This window comes from Ruditapes philippinarum, unplaced genomic scaffold (genome assembly GCF_026571515.1).
Source record: "Ruditapes philippinarum isolate M1 unplaced genomic scaffold, ASM2657151v2 ctg1722_1_1_1_1, whole genome shotgun sequence".
NCBI classification, from domain to species: Eukaryota; Metazoa; Mollusca; class Bivalvia; order Venerida; family Veneridae; genus Ruditapes; species Ruditapes philippinarum.
In genome coordinates this window covers 256795-274016 of record NW_026859735.1, presented here as the reverse complement: position 1 = coordinate 274016, position 17222 = coordinate 256795, and the positions used below count along the sequence as shown (strand labels likewise).

The 17222-nt window shown below is 33.0% G+C and overlaps 1 protein-coding gene across 8 annotated transcripts in view; it reads right to left on the bottom strand.

The window, feature by feature from the left end:
• LOC132757722 (GATOR complex protein WDR59-like) overlaps positions 1-17222 on the bottom strand; it is a 48322-nt gene that overhangs the window by 10456 nt on the left and 20644 nt on the right. The window contains exons 21-23 of one of the 8 annotated variants that reach the window (XM_060749091.1): positions 12944-12995; positions 4147-4188; positions 889-966 (exon numbers count right to left, since the gene is read on the bottom strand). In XM_060749091.1, coding sequence (XP_060605074.1) covers positions 889-966; positions 4147-4188; positions 12944-12995 — 172 coding nt within the window. Of the gene's footprint in view, positions 1-888; positions 967-4146; positions 4189-10270; positions 10326-12943; positions 12996-17222 lie in introns of all 8 variants that reach the window. The other 7 variants (XM_060749090.1, XM_060749095.1, XM_060749093.1 and 4 more) reach the window with 7 other exon arrangements.

Below are 17222 nucleotides of genomic sequence, written 5' to 3'. Positions count from 1 at the left end.
TACAGACAAAGTTTGGTGATCATCCATCAATTAGTTCTGTAGAAATAGACATTTAAAGGTATTTCTATTTTTAGCTTTTGCGGCCCCTAAAAGGGGCCAATCAAAATAATATTAGCAAACTTGATAAAAGACTACCCGAGAATGCTACAGACAAAGTTTGGTGATCATCCATCAATTAGTTCTGTAGGAGAAGATGTTTAAAGGTTTTTCTATTTTTAGTCCTAGAGACCCCTTAAAGGGGCCAATCAAAATTGTTTTAGCATACTTGATAGAAGGCTACCTAAGAATGCTACAGACAAAGTTTGATGATCATCCATCCATTAGTTCTCTAGAAATAGACATTTATGGATGATCCATTAGTTCTCTAGAAATAGACATTTAAGGGTATTTCTATTTTTAGCCCTAGAGACCCCTAAAAGGGGCCAATCAAATTAATATGAGCAAACTTGATAAAAGACTACCCAAGAAGGCTACAGGCAAAGTTTGGTGATCATCCATCCATTAGTTCTGTAGAAGAAGATGTTTCAAGGTTTTTCTATTTTTAGCTCTGCTGACCCCTAAAAGGGGCCAATTGGAATGACATGAGCAAATTCAAGTGTGACTGTCACAAGGATGCTACAGACCAAATTTGAAGTAAATCTGCCTAGTAGTTTCAGAGAAAAAGACGATTGTTGACGCATGACGACAGACGCCAGAGCATCCCCCTTTGATACTAATAGCTCACCCTGAGCCTTCGGTTCTGGTGAGCTAAAAATTAACCAAGCAGCCCTATCACTCATAAAAAACATATTCTGTCATAAACAAAATAAACATCGAAATAACATATAACAGGAAAATAGAACAAGCAAGCAAGTTAGAATATAATGGTGAAATTTGATTGGACGATACCTCTACTGAGGAAATTTGAAATGTTGGGGGATGTGACAGTTTCTGGGGGCGACAGGCTTCCAGCCTCCATGTGAGGTGCTGAAATAATATGCATCCATTAGCACAAAATAACAGTGATATAAAGGGCATTGTTTGAAGTTCAAAGCAGGGTGGTTATGAAAAGTAAATTTCAAATGAATTGTTACTAAAAATATCATCATTTTCAAAAGTGTGTTCTCGAAACAAACCAATAGGATGCTTAGGCTTGAGGACTTCTTTTTAATACAAATTGTTTTCTTACTGTCTGATTTTATTAACCTGTCAATTACATAGTGATTATACAAGTCAGTGCAAACAATTAATTATTCTTCCATAGGTTTGCCATTCCAGTTATGTTGATTACATGTAGATGTACTAAATTATATGTGTACATCTAGAACATTTACACATGTTTTATATTTAATGTGTATTCATACCATACTGAGAGTTCAAGCATAAAGTGTAAATTACAATTTTGTTATTCCTAGCGGTCCATGGTGTCATAAGATCAAGACTGCATGGGCCTTATTTTCAATTTTTGTTGTTTTCAATCATTGTTTGTAACATTATGGAACGATTCTGCCATAAGTTGTAGCATAATGTTCTATCACTCTTTTTTTTTAAAATTTATTATCTTCCAGGATGTAGATGATTGTTTCTCTCCAACATACTTAACAAGTTTCCATACTATTTTAGAGTTTTTATTGTGAATTTTAGTTTACAGAAGTGTTCTTTTCCATTAAAATATGGCACAAAAAAGTAATGCAAACCAACATTAGGGTTCGAAAAAAAGACCTCTATCATATTAAGCAATCATGTTATTGTCTGTGCTATCATATACATAACTATGATAGCCTGCCTTTTTAATTCCATATTAATTTCCTTAAATCACACAAAAGTTGGATCAAATATTGAAAAGACCCCTTTAATGGATTCATAAATGACAGGTCACTAAAATCAAACAATAATTTGGACCTTACATCCAAAAATTGCAGTCAAATATGTCTACTACTAATTTTTGGGTCTCAAGACCTAAATTCATGAAAATTTATTTTGCTTGAAAAAATGAAACGCAAGCTTGAGAGAGACATTTAACAGCCATTCACATACATGAGCAGGTGCTAGGGGACTAAATTCTAAGAATATTGCTCAACATAAACATATAATTTCATACTATACTCTGATATTTTCATGACTATGTCATATGCACAGATTTCGAAAAAAATTCTTCCAAGCTAGCCAAACAAGCTGCTGTGCAAAAATGAACAGTAAATTGTTCGCTTCCTCGAGATTTTAGGGTTTCAATTGGCATTTAACTTTTTATAAATGATTTGTTTACATTTTTTGAATGTGACATAATATAAAATAAAAGCATGACTTGTAAAAACAGAATGCTCATGCTGTCTGGTGATAATAAATTCATACATACATACAAAAAAAATACATTTCAGAAAAAAAAAAGCAACATGAACAATTTTATTACTGTCTGATCAATTCTCCTCCTTTTTTAACTCCCTCATATACTTTATTAGAAATCTAGAAATATTTTGCCATCTTTGAACTTTAAATAATTGAAAATGAGAAAGACCCACATGTCCATCTTATGTATAATTTCAAATTAATAATTGAGCCACGTCACGACAAAACCAACATAGTGTGTTTGCGACCAGCATGGATCCAGACCAGCCTGCGCATCCGCGCAGTCTGATCAGGATCCATGCTGTTCGCTATCAGTTTCTCTACTTGTAATAGAGTTGGTAAGCGAACAGCATGGATCCTGATCAGACTGCGCGGATGGGAAAAGCAACCAGAGTTGACTCCCTAATCTCTCTTAGAATAGCTAGCTGTAAAGCATCCTACTGTAAAAGAATATTCTTTATAAGATTTTTTTTTGATAGCATGGGCGACTTTCCTGCTTAAATGTGGTGAAAGAACTCAGGTGTCCTTCTGTGCATTATTTCAGGCACAAACTTGCTTACATGAAAGAATCCAAAGTCCCTGTAAGGATTTGTACCCACAGCGGTAAGGGGCAAGTGGTTTGAAGTCAATGACCTTAACCACTTAGCCATAGTCACCCCTTCACAAGATTTTATAACATATCAGGTTTGAAAGACTATATTTTAACCCATACCATTCTTTATTGGTACTAAGCATTTGCGCTTAAAATTTGACTTTATCCATTGTTCATATGAGGGGATTTGAACATCAGTATGGTAAAACTATGCCGCCAGCAGTAAAAAGCCTGGTCAGACTGCAAAAACTTTATACTGTTGCCATACACGAGTTATCATTGTCGCTGGCATTAAAAAAAAATCTCAACAAAATTCAAAACTGTTTCTTGGCATTTTTACAAAATATCAATCAAAGAATGATTGGCAATTTGTAGTGACACAATTTAAGAGAAATTTATAAATCAGTACCATTTAAGCAAAATAAGCTGATCAAACAGTAATATTAATTGTCCATACAAAAAATAGACACAATATGTTATAAATAATATCTCTTCTATTCATATGAAAGAGTTTCAAATGTTACTTATAAAAATATTATTCCATTAACCTTCAATCTAATAAAAAGCAACAATACAAAAGCTCTGTTGCTGCAATTTTTATCATATAATAACTTTTAACAAATTTCTACAGCTAACCTTATTAAAAGCATACCTTTTTTTCAATTTTGTTTAACATAAAATCAATCAAATCTTTTAAATCAGTCCCCTTCCCATTAACTAATTTCTAAAACATCTATCTAACCTATTGACCTTTGCCCAACTAAATTAGTATAATAATCTTGTCCTTTTTAAATCTGGTATTGTTGATTTTAATTAATGAATGTTAAAATTCACAAGCCATCAAAAATGACACCGGTAAAGTCTTTGGTAAAAGCAAAGGAATCCTTATGAAAACAATTATTAATTTTCCATTCTTTTTATTAAATGCTGACTAGTTATATATAGTAAAATGATGACTGACTAACTAATTAAAATTGGTTCTTATGGCAACCTCAACACACTATATTTCACAAATGACCAGAAGACTGTTAAAATTAAAGTCGAAAATAGAACTGCATACACTTCAACTAACCAGTTTATATATACTAGTAGAAATACATGTATAATACTGTCATATGACTGTAAAAAAAGCAGTTTTTTTTTTAAATATTAGTACAGTAAATCCCCTATAAAAATCTATTTATAGTGTGGCACACACAGACACACGCACACATGTTATCTTGTACTACCTGTATCATCATGTGACTCTTCTCTCTGTTCACGTAAAGCCTCTAAACAAACAAAAATGAAAGCATAAAAAATACCATACACTTCTTGGTCAACATAAACATTAAATAGCAACTAAATGTAAATCGGCAACATTTCAAATCTGTCAAATTTAAAAAAGACAAAAACTCAAGTCCATAAGAATTTAAATGAGACAAAATAAATGAAACAAAAATTGTGGAATTTTTTACTTCATCGTCTCATCATTGATTACATAAAAATGTTCCAGTTATTTTAAAATTCCCCATTATTGTCCGGAAAATCTGTTTAACCTCGAGCCAAATGACCTTTAACCTATGCATTTATGCGATATTATCTAAAAATTCCCCTTTATTGTTTGGACAGAGTTATACACCATAGACATTTGTGCTGTATTATTTCAAAATTCCCCTTTATTATACCGACAAAATTTAATGGTTTCAGACCATAAACCATAATATATCTAATGCATTTCTGCCATATTATTTCAAAATTCCCCTTTATATGATCACTGTACCCTGTCTTGTTTGTGACCCTTTACAAGTTAAAGTGTACCAAGTCATAATTGCAATGTGAAACCATCTTTGGGGTGCCTTTGTATTTCAACTTGAACCTTTCTTCCGCTTACAGGAATTAAACTTGTTTATATACTGTTTTTATTGTATGGACAAATGTTTTAGGACTAATGACCTTCACCCTTATGCATTTGTGCCATATCATTTCAAAGTACAGACAAATGGTTTTAGACCAATGCCCTTAACCTTAGATATTTGTACCAATTTATTGAGGAATACCTCAATCTATGGTTGAGTCATGGTCCTGACAAAAACTGCACTAATGCAAATACATTATGACAATCAGTCACTGTGTCAAGTTCATAGAGCTAAGTGTCAAGTTCATAGAGCTAACAGCAAGCGTGCTCAACATCAAGTCAAAAATATGTGAAAGTAACAAAAAAGTTAAACAGCTGATTTCAGCACAAATCAGAACCCAATCAAATATGGGATATGGCTTTTAGGCAAAAGTCAAGTGTTTCCACAAATATTCCATAACTTCAAGATTTTGAAAAACAAAATACAAATAAAAACAAAACATAAACAGATGTATGTAGCACATGTAAAGTGTAAAATATAAATTGCTAGCCCGTTTTATCTTTGCTGAAAAGTTATCAGTAGACCTGATACTTGTTTTAAAAAATTATTTACATTATAAAGACAGTGCACTTTGATCTTGTTACTTTTCACACAATAAATATCAGTTAAAAAGCCATGTTTAGTTATAAAAGAATATATTTTAGTTTGATTATGTAGGAAGATAAAAGCTTATAAAACAAGAGCCATGTCAACATGGCCATCCCCCTGCCGAATGTGTTTACTCATTGGAAGAATGTATATGTAGTAGAGCAGAATAATTCCATTTTAAGAGGTCTTTTGGTGGCTGAAGTGATTACAGATTTGAAACCTATGTTAATACTGATAAATAACAAAGGGCAATAACTGAAAAATAATACAGGGTAAGTTATCATTCTTGTGTTCTGCACCCCTCCTCAGTAAAATCTATCCACCTATGAAGTTTCAAGTTGATATCTCAAATACTTTTTGAGATAAGCTCTGGACAAAATAGTATGAAAAAGAACAAGAGGGCCATGATGGCCCTGAGGTCGCTCACCTGTATATAGGCCCCCCCCCACCCCCGGGCCAATTTTTACCCAAGGGCTTTTATTTGTTTATTTGAACAGACTTGGTAGACACCCATAAGAAGATGTTTCATGCTAAACATCTAAGTTCTAGCTCATTGGGTTTTTTAAAAGAAGATTTTTAAAGTTTTTACTATACACATATAGTTAAAAACAATGACACCCCTGGGGCAGGGCCAGTTTTGACCCCCGGGCTTTTATTTGAACAAACTTTGTAGATATTTACTTAAAGATGTTTCATGCTTAATATCTAAACTCTAGCTATTTGGGTTTTTTCAAAGAAGATTTTTAAGTTTTTGCTATACACATATAAGGAAAATCAATGACCCCCCCCCCCCAGGGCTTTTATTTGAACATACTTGGTAGACACCCATTAGAACATGTTTCATGCTAAATATCTTAGCTCTAGCTCTTTGAGTTCTTTAAAAGAAGATTTTTTAAGTTTTTACTATATGCATATAGGGAAAATCAATGACCCCCTGGGGCGGGGCCAATTTTGACCCCAGGGCTTTTATTTGAACAAACTTGGTAGACACTCATTAGAAGATGTTTCATGCTAAATATCTTAGCTCTAGCTCTTTGGGTTCTTTAAAAGAAGATTTTTTAAGTTTTTACTATATGCATATAGGGAAAATCTATGACCCCCTGGGGCGGGGTCAATTTTGACCCCAGGGCTTTTATTTGAACAAACTTGGTAGACATTCACTAGAAGATGTTTCATGCCAAATATCTAAGCTCTAGCTCTTATGGTTCTTTAAAAGAAGATTTTTTAAGTTATAGGGAAAATCAATGACCCCCCGGGGTGGGGCCAATTTTGACCACAGGGCTTTAATTTGAACAAACTTGGTAGACACTCACTAGAAGATGTTTCATGCTTAATATCTTAGCTCTAGCTCTTTGGGTTCTTTAAAAGAAGATTTTTTAAGTTTTTACTATATGCATATAGGGAAAATCAATGACCCCCTGTGGCGGGGCCAATTTTGACCCCAGGGCTTTTATTTGAACAAACTTGGTAGACACTCACTAGAAGATGTTTCATGCTTAATATCTAAGCTCTAGCTCTTACGGTTCTTTAAAAGAAGATTTTTTAAGTTTTTACTATATGCATATAGGGAAAATCAATGACCCCCCGGTTTGGGGCCAATTTTGACCCCAGGGCTTTTATTTGAACAAACTTGGTAGACACTCATTAGAAGATGTTTCATGCCAAATATCTTAGCTCTAGCTCTTTGGGTTCTTTAAAAGAAGATTTTTTAAGTTTTTACTATATGCATATAGGGAAAATCAATGACCCCCTGGGGCGGGGCCAATTTTGACCCCAGGGCTTTTATTTGAACAAACTTGGTAGACACTCACTAGAAGATGTTTCATGCCAAATATCTAAGCTCTAGCTCTTAGGGTTGTTTAAAAGAAGATATTTAAAGATTTTTCTTTCGGTTGCCATGGCAACCAGAGTTCTGCATGGAATTAAATTCTTTGAACAATTTTTAAAGGTGACCACCAAAGGAACATTCCTGTGAAGTTTGGATGAAATTGGCTCAGTGGTTAATGAGGAGATGTCATTTAAAGCAAAAGTTTACGGACGGACAGACGACGGACGGACGCCGGACGGACGCCGGACGAAAAGCGATCACAAAAGCTCACTCTGTCACTTTGTGACAGGTGAGCTAACAAAGGGCAATAACTCAAAAATTATATAGGGAACAGTTATCATTCTTGTGCACAGCATTCCTCCTCAATAAGATCTATCCACCTATGACATTTCATGTTGATATGTCAAACACTTTTTGAGTTATGCTCCACTCAGGTGAAAAATTAAGAATGAAATAACAAAGGGCAATAACTCAAAAATTATGAATGGTAGAGTTATCATTCTTGTGCACTGAACACCTCCCAAGTGAGATCTATGCACCTATGAAGTTTCATGTTGATATCTCAAAGGCTTTTTGAGTTATGCTCTGGACAAAAATTAATTTTGAAAAATAACAAAGGGCAATAACTCAAAAACTATGCAGGGTAGAGTTATTATTCTTGTGCACTGCACTCCTCCTCAATGAGGTCTATCCACCTATGAAGTTTCAAGTTGATACCTCAAATACTTTTTGAGATATGCTCCGGACAAAATTGTCGGACGAAAGGTCGGAAGGGCGGACGGAGACTGTTTCTATATCCCCCGCCGCCTTTTCGGCTGGGGATAAAAAAAAACTTTCACATCCATTCCTGGAACCAACCAGTAGTCAGTACTGAGTAGTAAGTTTATATTGAAGAAAAGAAAGCTTTCATAGTAATCTGTTATTAGATTTTATTTCTTTGAAAATTAAGTCAAATAGAAAGCAGACTTAGCCTCCCTTGTAAAAACAATTTACAATTATTTGACAATGAACATCAATCATTTCCATTGTTTCCATTGCAGGTACTTTTCAGAAATTAAATCTATTGTACCCAGAGTGGGATCCCCATAACATGCACATCTATGCCTTAGTTTTACCCTGCTTGTTTTATGTCTCATACTTGCCATGTGAATCTGAATAGTCCAATAGTAAAACTAAGAGATTTCCACATCAAGTATAATTTTATTGTATAACTGAGCAGCAGAGACTGGGAAACGGACAAAAGCCCTCCCGGACAAAGCCTTCCCGGCCAAAAATAGGCTTTTGTCCTACACTCGCAGAGACCTGGCTCTATACTGATGGTGTAATAGTCATAAAGAATAGAACAAGAGCTGTCCGTAAGACAGCGCGCTCGACTTTTTTATTGCTTGCCAATAAAAAAAGTTTTTGCAGTAAAAGGCAATACAAGAATCTCTGTATTTTTAAAGTGAACTAATTGTTTGATACCCTTGAATATTACAGCAATGTTTATATGACATAATTTATGGTAAAGTGAACAAGTGGATAGGAATGAATTTTTTTAGATTTTTTAAGTTTTTTAGTGCTTGCCTATAATACAAAACATTGACAGTTAAGGGCCATAATTCAAATAAAATCTTTGACAGAATTACCTTCTCCTGGACATGTTTGGGAATCATGATTGTAAACAAGTATTCCAACTTTCAAATTAATATCTCAAACAGTTCAGTCAAAAAGTGGACTGGTACTAAAAACTTAACCAAGATTCTAAGTCGATAAAAGGCCTTAATTTTTAAAACAAATCCTTGACAGAGTTACCTTCTCTTGCGTACAGATGGGGGTAATGATGTGAAATAGCATTAAAAGTTTCAAAGCAATATCTCAAAGGGTTAAGGCAATAAGTGGATTTTACCCCATATTCAATGTATTTTCTAAGTCAAAAAGGGGCATAATTCTGTCAAAAACCTTGACAGAGTTATGTCCTCTTGTCTGTTGATGAAGGTCGTGATGGTAAACAAGTATGGTCAGTTTCAAAGCAATACCTCCAATGGTTTTGAAATAAAGTGAGGTGGTACAAAAAACTTAACCAAGCTCAATACACTTTCTAAGTCAAAAAAGGGCCATAATTCTGTCAAAAACCTTGACAGAGTTATGTACTCTTGTCTGTAGATGGAGGTTATGATGGTGAACAAGTATGGTAAGTTTCAAAGCCATACTTGTAATACTTCTGAAATAAAGTGGGGTGGTACGAAAAACTTAACCAAGGTGTGACGCCAACGCCGACGCCGGGGCGAGTAGGATAGCTCCCCTTTTCATAGAAAAGTCGAGCTAAAAACTACACCTCTATGTGGCTAAAGACACTTTTTAGTACAGAGCGCTGTTTAGTAAAATTTTGTCACACACAGCAATCATACTACGAAATTAGTTTAGGGAAATAGGAAATATTTCAATTTAATAATTAGTAACTGAGTAAATAGGAAGGTAGAAGTTACTTGAAAGACAGAAATTAAAAAATCTGGTTTCTAGGTTGTGGTTTATTTATTCATTTTTCCTTGAGTGTATCACCATACTTTAAATAGGTCCAAATTTGACTGTTCATTTTCTATGTAGTAAGGACACAGTAGACAAAATTACTAAGTTACAGATGGGCATTGTGGTAGAACCATTGACCATTTATGTTAGCCAGTCTGATGCCTTGTTTAGCTAAGTTTTGAAAAAAAAACTTATGTATTAAATACATAATTTATATTCAATAAATTTTGACCTTGGAACATTAAAGTTTTCAAAGAATAAAATTCTAGAGAAATCAGGCTCATGGGCAAGTAATTCAAACTAAAATTTAGCATAAATCAAAGTACATGTATATACTATTGTGAACAAAATTTGGTAAAATTTATTCATGCTAAATAATAAATGGACATTTAAGTGATAAATACATACACTTATTTTAATGTGAAGAACTTTGACAGAAAATCATTCAAAAACTAAGAAAAAATACCCTAGAACCAAATGTATCTTGCTAATGAAGAGTTAAACAAAGGGAGACAACACACACAAACTTACTGGTCAAGCTTCTCAGTAACCCAGACATGGATGAGACGGTGTGATACGGATTATACTGTGTAAATAGAACAATCAACCATGGCTTTAAATTTATAGTTATATCATAAAAAACATAAAATCATTCAACCATTACTTATCTGTTCTTTTCTCTGTACATGTACACAAAAAATATATTTGGCGGTAAAACTGCCGTCTGCTGAAAATCAAACTTTGTTGTTTTTTGTCTATTCAGCCTATCAAGCATTTACACAAGTCTGAATACGTCACCTATATGTTCTTTTATGAATATCATGATGTTTACTAGAAATATGTGTAATTCACTGAACCCGCCTCTTAACCATGCTGGATTTCTAGAAATATGTATAATTCGGTGAATCACCCCTAAACCACCCAGAATTTATGAAATCAACCTGTTTTAGTATGAATATGGAAAAGTTCATTTTTAATTCAGGGGATTCTAAAACAAAATTTTAACAAGTGTCATTGAAAAGCGTTCAAATTCAAACTTCAAGAGTGTGCCGGCTTGCCTGACTCATTAAGTATTTGGTCAAACATTATGGTGACTAAAACTCCAGTGAGAATTTTTTTGATCTTGATCAGTAAAGGCTTGATAAGTTGGACTTTTCATCCATAAAACATTTTCACATTACAATATACAGATATATCTATATTAAAGCGTACTAATGAATATATTAAATTAAGCAGCTATTATAGGAGAAAAGTGAAATATATGAAGCTATAGTTTACAGATCTTTTTTTAAGAACACTTACTTTATACCCTCCGACAAATGTTATTACACATGCATGCATACCACTATATGACAAAGTCGAAACTTCTTAGTTATGAAGATAACTGTATCATGTATGTAACAAAGATCAAATTAACAAATATACATACTGGTAATTCTTTACCATTCAATGCATCAGTTGAATTATGAAAACAAATTTTTTTATCCCTTTTACCAATGCTAAATATCTTAAATGGTCTTGATCTTTCAATCTAGTCGAAATCATTAACATTTTTTAGGGACAATTTTGAAATATCATATGTACTGACTGGATAATTTACAGTTCAGGCTGAAAATCTGAGAGCACATGTGCCGGATGATCTTGGTCTGTACTGGTTGCATGGGTAGACCCTGTTGCCGTCGACTGGCTAATGATTATAGAGATAAATGTATAGAATAACCAAATGTTTGTAAATGAACTTTTCCACTTTTGATGATAACTAAGTCTTATCCAAACAATATTTTTACATGACATTATCTTGTTAACAACAGTGAAAGGGTTATACGAACTTAGATATAACTATTTCTTAAAATAATAAAATCATACAGGCATCTTCAAACTATGAAATTTCAACCTTGGTCAAAAAGAACAACAACAACAAACCAAGCAGGCAAAAAAGCATGCAATCACAAATATATCATCCGAGAGGTAGGTTAAACTATACACTATTGATATTTAATGTCTTGTCAAACTTTTGAGACATTGATATGATTTTGTTTTCAATTTTGAATACATCCTTGACTATCATATATTTTAAGTGAATTCCCCCTCCCCACTTCTCCGCCTACCAAATGTGTCTAAACCCCACCCACTTCCTGAAGGGAATGACTGTAACCATGGCAAAAGAAATTTATTCTCCAATCATTTGTTGGTGACATTCACTAATATAAAGCATAAATTTTAATTAACCAATTTTTGCCCATTGATAAACTTTAAAGTAAGAATATCTATTGTCCCTGTCAATTCTCATATAGAAAAAAATTATTATAAATTCTATTATTTCAGCTTAATGAAAATTTAAAATGCCTATAGAAAGATTTATGACAGGCCATTACTTCTAGAATCAACCGCATAAAACATGGTCAAATTGATCTATTTAACCAACATAATTTATTTCTCCCTGTTCAATTTCCAAATGGCCTCAATGTAACCTACAATTAACGACAAAATGCCCTCGAAATGGACAGTTACGGGTAACATATTGGTGTAGGGGAATTATTTAATCTATAGCTAGTTCTATCAATAATAAATTTGTCAGTTTTACACAAACCTTTCTTAAAAAGCTGAAAACAGTAAAGAAGACATGCATTTTGTAGAAACATACAAAATATAGCAAAACAAAAATTCTGAAACAATTCCCTTTAATGAAACCATTGTACTCCCGTGTTTTCCAGTTGCATAAATGGGTGAAGGATATGTGCATTTCTAGGAATTTAAAAACAATTAACAAATTTACATAGCATAAGATATGGGTAAATTTGTACAAAAGCCATTTTTTTTTTTTTTTTTTTTTTACATTATCCTAAAAAGCGAAGAAAATGGGAACATAAATGTAAGGTTTAGGGGGTGTGGTCTATAATTGGCACCGCCTTTAATTATACAATAATGGTTTCAATAAAGCAAAGAGGTAGAGTAACAAGATAAGCACATGCCTGCTCTTACAGAAATATTTTGCATTTCGGATAGCTTGAAAATACTATAGACAAAATACAACATGATTAACAAGGTAATAGTAAAGACTAATAATTTTACCTTTTGATAATTTGTATTAAAAAATATATTAAATTTTACTCTTTTTTTGTCAAGCATGTGCCTATGGGAAACAAAAACTTGATGAAAAGCAGACCATAGGTTAGTGGACCATTGGTTACTGTTTCCACTTACTAGGTAATAAATTCCAACCACTATCAGTCGAACTGCCGAACTTTAATTCCATCTAAATTAAACAAGGACAAATAAAACAGGTGTTAGGGGGCAGCACAGGGGTTAGACATTTCTGTAGAATCAGATCTTATTATTTGGCAACAGGGGTTATCTAAAAATGCATAGATAGACGGTTTTTGAATTGAATATCTATATCTAGTGATATAGTTCACAAAAATAAATAATACAAGGTACATTGTATATATTTATCTAATAATAATTTTACATGTATATACACATGTAAGATATGCATTTATACTTATATATGAAGCAGAAAAAAAATAAAAATATCTCAATTAGTTCAAAAAGCTCTGTTTAATGTAAAATATACCCACAATAGCTTAAAGAGCTCTAAAAGATTGCAATATTTTACAATGTTTTTCATTTCATTTTATTTTCTCACAATGATGTTGCACTTTATTGATAGTGTCCACTCATTTTGTAATTTTGACCATAAAGAGAAATAAATGTCCATAAATAACTTCATTTGAACAATATTTTTGTTATGAGCATTAGGCATGTATCTCTTACAAACTAAAGCTATATAATTATAGAAGCTAATGAACCAGTCCAGACTGGATTTTGGATGTGTAACCTTTGGCCTACCCATATGCTGTTGACAAAGGTTAAGTAATAAATTAATACATAAATGCCCTTTGCACTTCAAGGAATAACCTTATCTGATTCTGTGCTTTTAAAAAACATCAGTTCAAGTCTGACCTGCGGAGACATTAATGCTTCCAGTATTTCAGGTGAATGAGCAAAATCACTGACCTTCTAAAAATCATATTGAAATAATTCCAGTTATAGAATTAACAATGAAACCTTCATTTTCAGCCAAATATGGGCAAAAAAGTTATCCCAAGACATTACAAAATTTAAATTTATGCTCAATTTTATAAGCATTTTAAGAACAAATCAAAATACAAAAGTGGTGAAATTATGGATTTAATATACAGTATACTTTTTTCTACTACTGTAAATGATAACTGTTCAATTTACAGGATTTTTTGTTGTTGATATCATCTTAATAACACCTTTACTAAAGAGACATTCCCTCTGTGCTGACCCTTATCAAATTATTTTGAGTGCACAAAATATGAACAACTAAACTGCACAAAATAAATACAACTTTCAATACTAGGTCACTGGGATATCACTAATAAATTTGGTGAAAAACTAAATAACTGTCTTAGTAAGTAAGCCCGCCAAAGTTTAATAAACAAACTATTTTGCAGAGCTTTAAGCTTAGAAAAGCAAACACTGGATCTCTGATAAACAAAGTCACAAACTTTCATATACAGTTTAATGGCTGACAATTTAAGTTAAAAGTATAGTAAATATAGATACAAAAGTATTAAATGATTCTAGATAATTAATCAGAAAAATCAAACCAGTCTATAAATGGAAATCTCCTATTGGTCAATTTCAAATTTTCATTCTACATCAACCAATAAAAATCCACCATTTTTAGAATGGTCTCTAAACTTTATAAATGTTCACTTTTGACCCCATTCAATATGTGATAGATATTCCTTGTGTCAAGCCAGTAAACAGCAATGTGTACCATGTGACCATGTCACAGAACTTGCTCATTAAATGAAAAGAGAGTGTTATAAACTGTAATACAATTTCTAGGTAAGCACATTCAACTCAGTTTAAAATCACAGAAAGTCAAGGGTAAGCAATCTATACAAGAGCTGTCCGTAAGACAGCGCGCTCGACTTTTTTATTGCTTGCCAATAAAAAAAGTTTTTGCAGTAAAAGGCAATACAAGAATCTCTGTATTTTTAAAGTGAACTAGTTGTTTGATACCCTTGAATATTACAGCAATGTTTATATGACATAATTTATGGTAAAGTGAACAAGTGGATAGGAATGAATTTTTTTAGATTTTTTAAGTTTTTTAGTGCTTGCCTATAATACAAAACATTGACAGTTAAGGGCCATAATTCAAATAAAATCTTTGACAGAATTACCTTCTCCTGGACATGTTTGGGAATCATGATTGTAAACAAGTATTCCAACTTTCAAATTAATATCTCAAACAGTTCAGTCAAAAAGTGGACTGGTACTAAAAACTTAACCAAGATTCTAAGTCGATAAAAGGCCTTAATTTTTAAAACAATCCTTGACAGAGTTACCTTCTCTTGCGTACAGATGGGGGTAATGATGTGAAATAGCATTAAAAGTTTCAAAGCAATATCTCAAAGGGTTAAGGCAATAAGTGGATTTTACCCATATTCAATGTATTTTCTAAGTCAAAAAGGGGCATAATTCTGTCAAAAACCTTGACAGAGTTATGTCCTCTTGTCTGTTGATGAAGGTCGTGATGGTAAACAAGTATGGTCAGTTTCAAAGCAATACCTCCAATGGTTTTGAAATAAAGTGAGGTGGTACAAAAAACTTAACCAAGCTCAATACACTTTCTAAGTCAAAAAAGGGCCATAATTCTGTCAAAAACCTTGACAGAGTTATGTACTCTTGTCTGTAGATGGAGGTTATGATGGTGAACAAGTATGGTAAGTTTCAAAGCCATACTTGTAATACTTCTGAAATAAAGTGGGGTGGTACGAAAAACTTAACCAAGGTGTGACGCCAACGCCGACGCCGACGCCGACGGCGGGGCGAGTAGGATAGCTCCCCTTTTCATAGAAAAGTCGAGCTAAAAATGCAAAAAAAAAAAAAAAAAAAAAAATTGCATGCAGGTTCTATATTTCAAGATGGAATTTCACACTTCAAATCTTTTTTACATGGGTTTCATTATGACCCATTAGCCATGTGAAATTTCCCATGCAACAGTTTAATGTCACTATTTGTAACGTTCTTTAACATCAGTTAAAGAAATGACTAAACATAATGAAACCCTTGTTTCTATGGTCAACATTTTAACATTCTTCCCTCTTTGCAGTGTGGTTAGGTCAAATAAATAAAGACTTATTGTGAATGTTTGTTTGTTGGATTTAACATCACATCAACACTGAAATGGACACATGGCAGCCTGCTAATGCTATTTGTGGAGCTACCTCAAAGCCCGTCTTTATATCATTTCAGACAGTTGCCGGCACCTGAGTAGAACCACCATTTTTCAGTAAGCTAGCTGGATAGGTTCCTCACATGGAACAGTTCAAAGTCCCTGTTGGGATTCCGACCCACAGCAATGACAGGAAAGTGATTTTCAGTCAGTGACCTTGACCTTACTTCCATGGTCTTCATCCCCCACAAAGTGAAAGTAATTATATATAATATATTATTCAACTCCAACACTTGCAATGATTTATAAATAAATTATAAATACAGTAGAACTTTGGTAAGTCAAAATTGGCGAAACTTTGGCACATTGAGACTGAATTTTTTAAGAGATGTATAGACTTCAGAAATCAGAACCTATTCAATCTCCTCTTGCAATCATGCAGGGATAAAAAGTAACAGTAATTCTGATGCCTCAACCATGAAAGGCAACTCCTCAGCCACAAGGTGAGAGGTTTAATAGATTTCATTTGCATAATCTCTAAATTTAGCAAAGGGGAAAGAAATTCCAAAAAATGTACTCATTGAGCATTGAACAGTGCAGACCATGATTAGAGAGAACAGATGTGCCTGCTGAACCTAGTCTGCACTGGTCTTGTGGGAAGAATCAGTTGCCACCAACAGGCTAAGAGTTATTTGACCTAAAAACACTGCCAAGTGGTACAACATCATTACCTTGTAGATTTTCTTTAACAAAAAAATCATATCAACTCACACACAATAGAAACTATTATTTGTTTTAAAGCAGCACACCTTCAAATGAGTCAACTTCAAAAGATCAAACTTAGGTAAAATATATAAATACTTTAAGAAACAAATTTCTCAATGCAGGTAAAATTTTAAACTTATTCAGAATTTACTACTCTTATTGCCATTTTCCTTAAAAAATACATTTGTAGAAGAGTAAGTAAAAATTCCTCCCATTTTAGTAAGACAGTTAGTGCCATAAGCAATGTTTAATAGTGGACTTGTTGCAGCAATTTTGAAATCTGCATAAAAATTTATACAGAACCAGAGGTGTGCTACCTCAATAATGATAAATTCAAAATCAAACTAATTTCAAATTTCAAACTTCAAGAAATACAATGCTTAACATTATTTGTTTCACTCAATGATTCTTGTAAAATACCATATTTACTTCTCAATAAATAAACCATTTCTTTTATTCTCAACAAAAATACATTTTCCATTCACAATTATTTATCATCAA